General features: G+C 41.4%; 1 protein-coding gene across 1 annotated transcript; it reads left to right on the top strand.

Moving 5' to 3' along the window:
• Nucleotides 1-5: 5 nt before the first annotated feature.
• LOC121026621 (olfactory receptor 5M10-like) lies at nt 6-938 on the top strand (the record flags this gene model as incomplete). The annotated part of the gene is made up of 1 exon (XM_040469415.1): nt 6-938. A coding segment is annotated over one exon (933 nt), but the record flags the coding sequence as incomplete, so codon positions are not given.
• Between the last annotated feature and the right edge of the window lie 350 nt (nt 939-1,288).

The raw sequence follows: 1,288 nt of genomic DNA, 5'->3' as shown, positions 1-1,288 counted from the left end.
CAAACCACACTACAGTGACAGAATTCATTCTCTTGGGACTCACAGACGACCCTGTCCTGGAGAAGATCCTGTTTGGGGTGTTTCTGGTGATCTACATGATCACGCTGGCAGGCAATCTCTGCATGATTATGCTGATCAGGACCAATTCTCACCTCCAAACACCCATGTACTTCTTCCTTAGCCACCTCTCCTTCGTGGACATTTGCTATTCCTCCAATATCACTCCAAATATGCTGCACAACTTCGTCTCCGACCAGAAGACCATCTCCTATGCTGGATGCTTCACACAGTGTCTTCTCTTCATTGCCCTGGTGATCACTGAGTTTTATATCCTTGCTTCGATGGCATTGGATCGCTATGTAGCCATTTGTAGCCCTCTACATTACACTAGCAGAATGTCTAAGAATGTTTGTATCTCTCTAGTCATGGTGTCTTATACTTGTGGTTTCCTTAATGGACTCTCCCAGACACTGCTGACTTTTCACTTGTCCTTCTGTGGCTCCCTTGAAATCAATCATTTCTACTGTGCAGATCCTCCTCTGTTAATGTTGGCCTGCTCTGACACTTATGTCAAAAAGATGGCGATGTTGGTAGTCGCTGGCTTGACTCTGTCAAGCTCTCTCTTCATCATTGTCCTTTCCTACCTTCTCATTATTGCAGCCATCTTGAGGATCCGTTCTGCTGAAGGCAGGCACAAGGCCTTTTCTACTTGTGGTTCCCACTTGACAACAGTCACCCTATTTTATGGAACCCTCTTCTGCATGTACTTAAGGACCCCATCTGAGAAGTCTGTGGAGGAGTCCAAAATAATTGCAGTCTTTTATACTTTCTTGAGCCCAATGTTGAACCCGGTGATCTACAGTTTAAGGAACAAGCATGTGATCCATGCTATGCAGCAAATCATTCAGGGAAATCTCTTTCATAAAACTGCAATGTAGCATCTGTTCATTGTAATTACTGAGTGTCTGTAATAACATAGTGGTCCCTTCACAGGGCAAACCTACTACTCTATAGTCATGATGGAATATCACATAAACTCTCAATGACATTAGCAAATTTCTCCACAAAGTAATAGCTTTAATAAAAATTGTAATGTTGAAACAGTATTTTCCTTAGCAAAAAATCTCAGAATGTAAATTGTGTAGTATCCAATAATTCCCGAAAACACTTTAACGTCTTTATTTTCTTGGGGATACATATTAGAATTAATTCAGTTTGATTGGAACATGGGAGATTCATCTCCTCTGAATTATATGGTCTAGAGAGCCATAATGAGGTTCAAAATAGA

The sequence above is a fragment of the Herpailurus yagouaroundi genome, unplaced genomic scaffold (genome assembly GCF_014898765.1).
Source record: "Herpailurus yagouaroundi ecotype Mexico unplaced genomic scaffold, PumYag 149246, whole genome shotgun sequence".
Lineage (NCBI taxonomy): Eukaryota > Metazoa > Chordata > Mammalia > Carnivora > Felidae > Herpailurus > Herpailurus yagouaroundi.
This window is presented reverse-complemented; position numbering and strand designations above follow the sequence as displayed.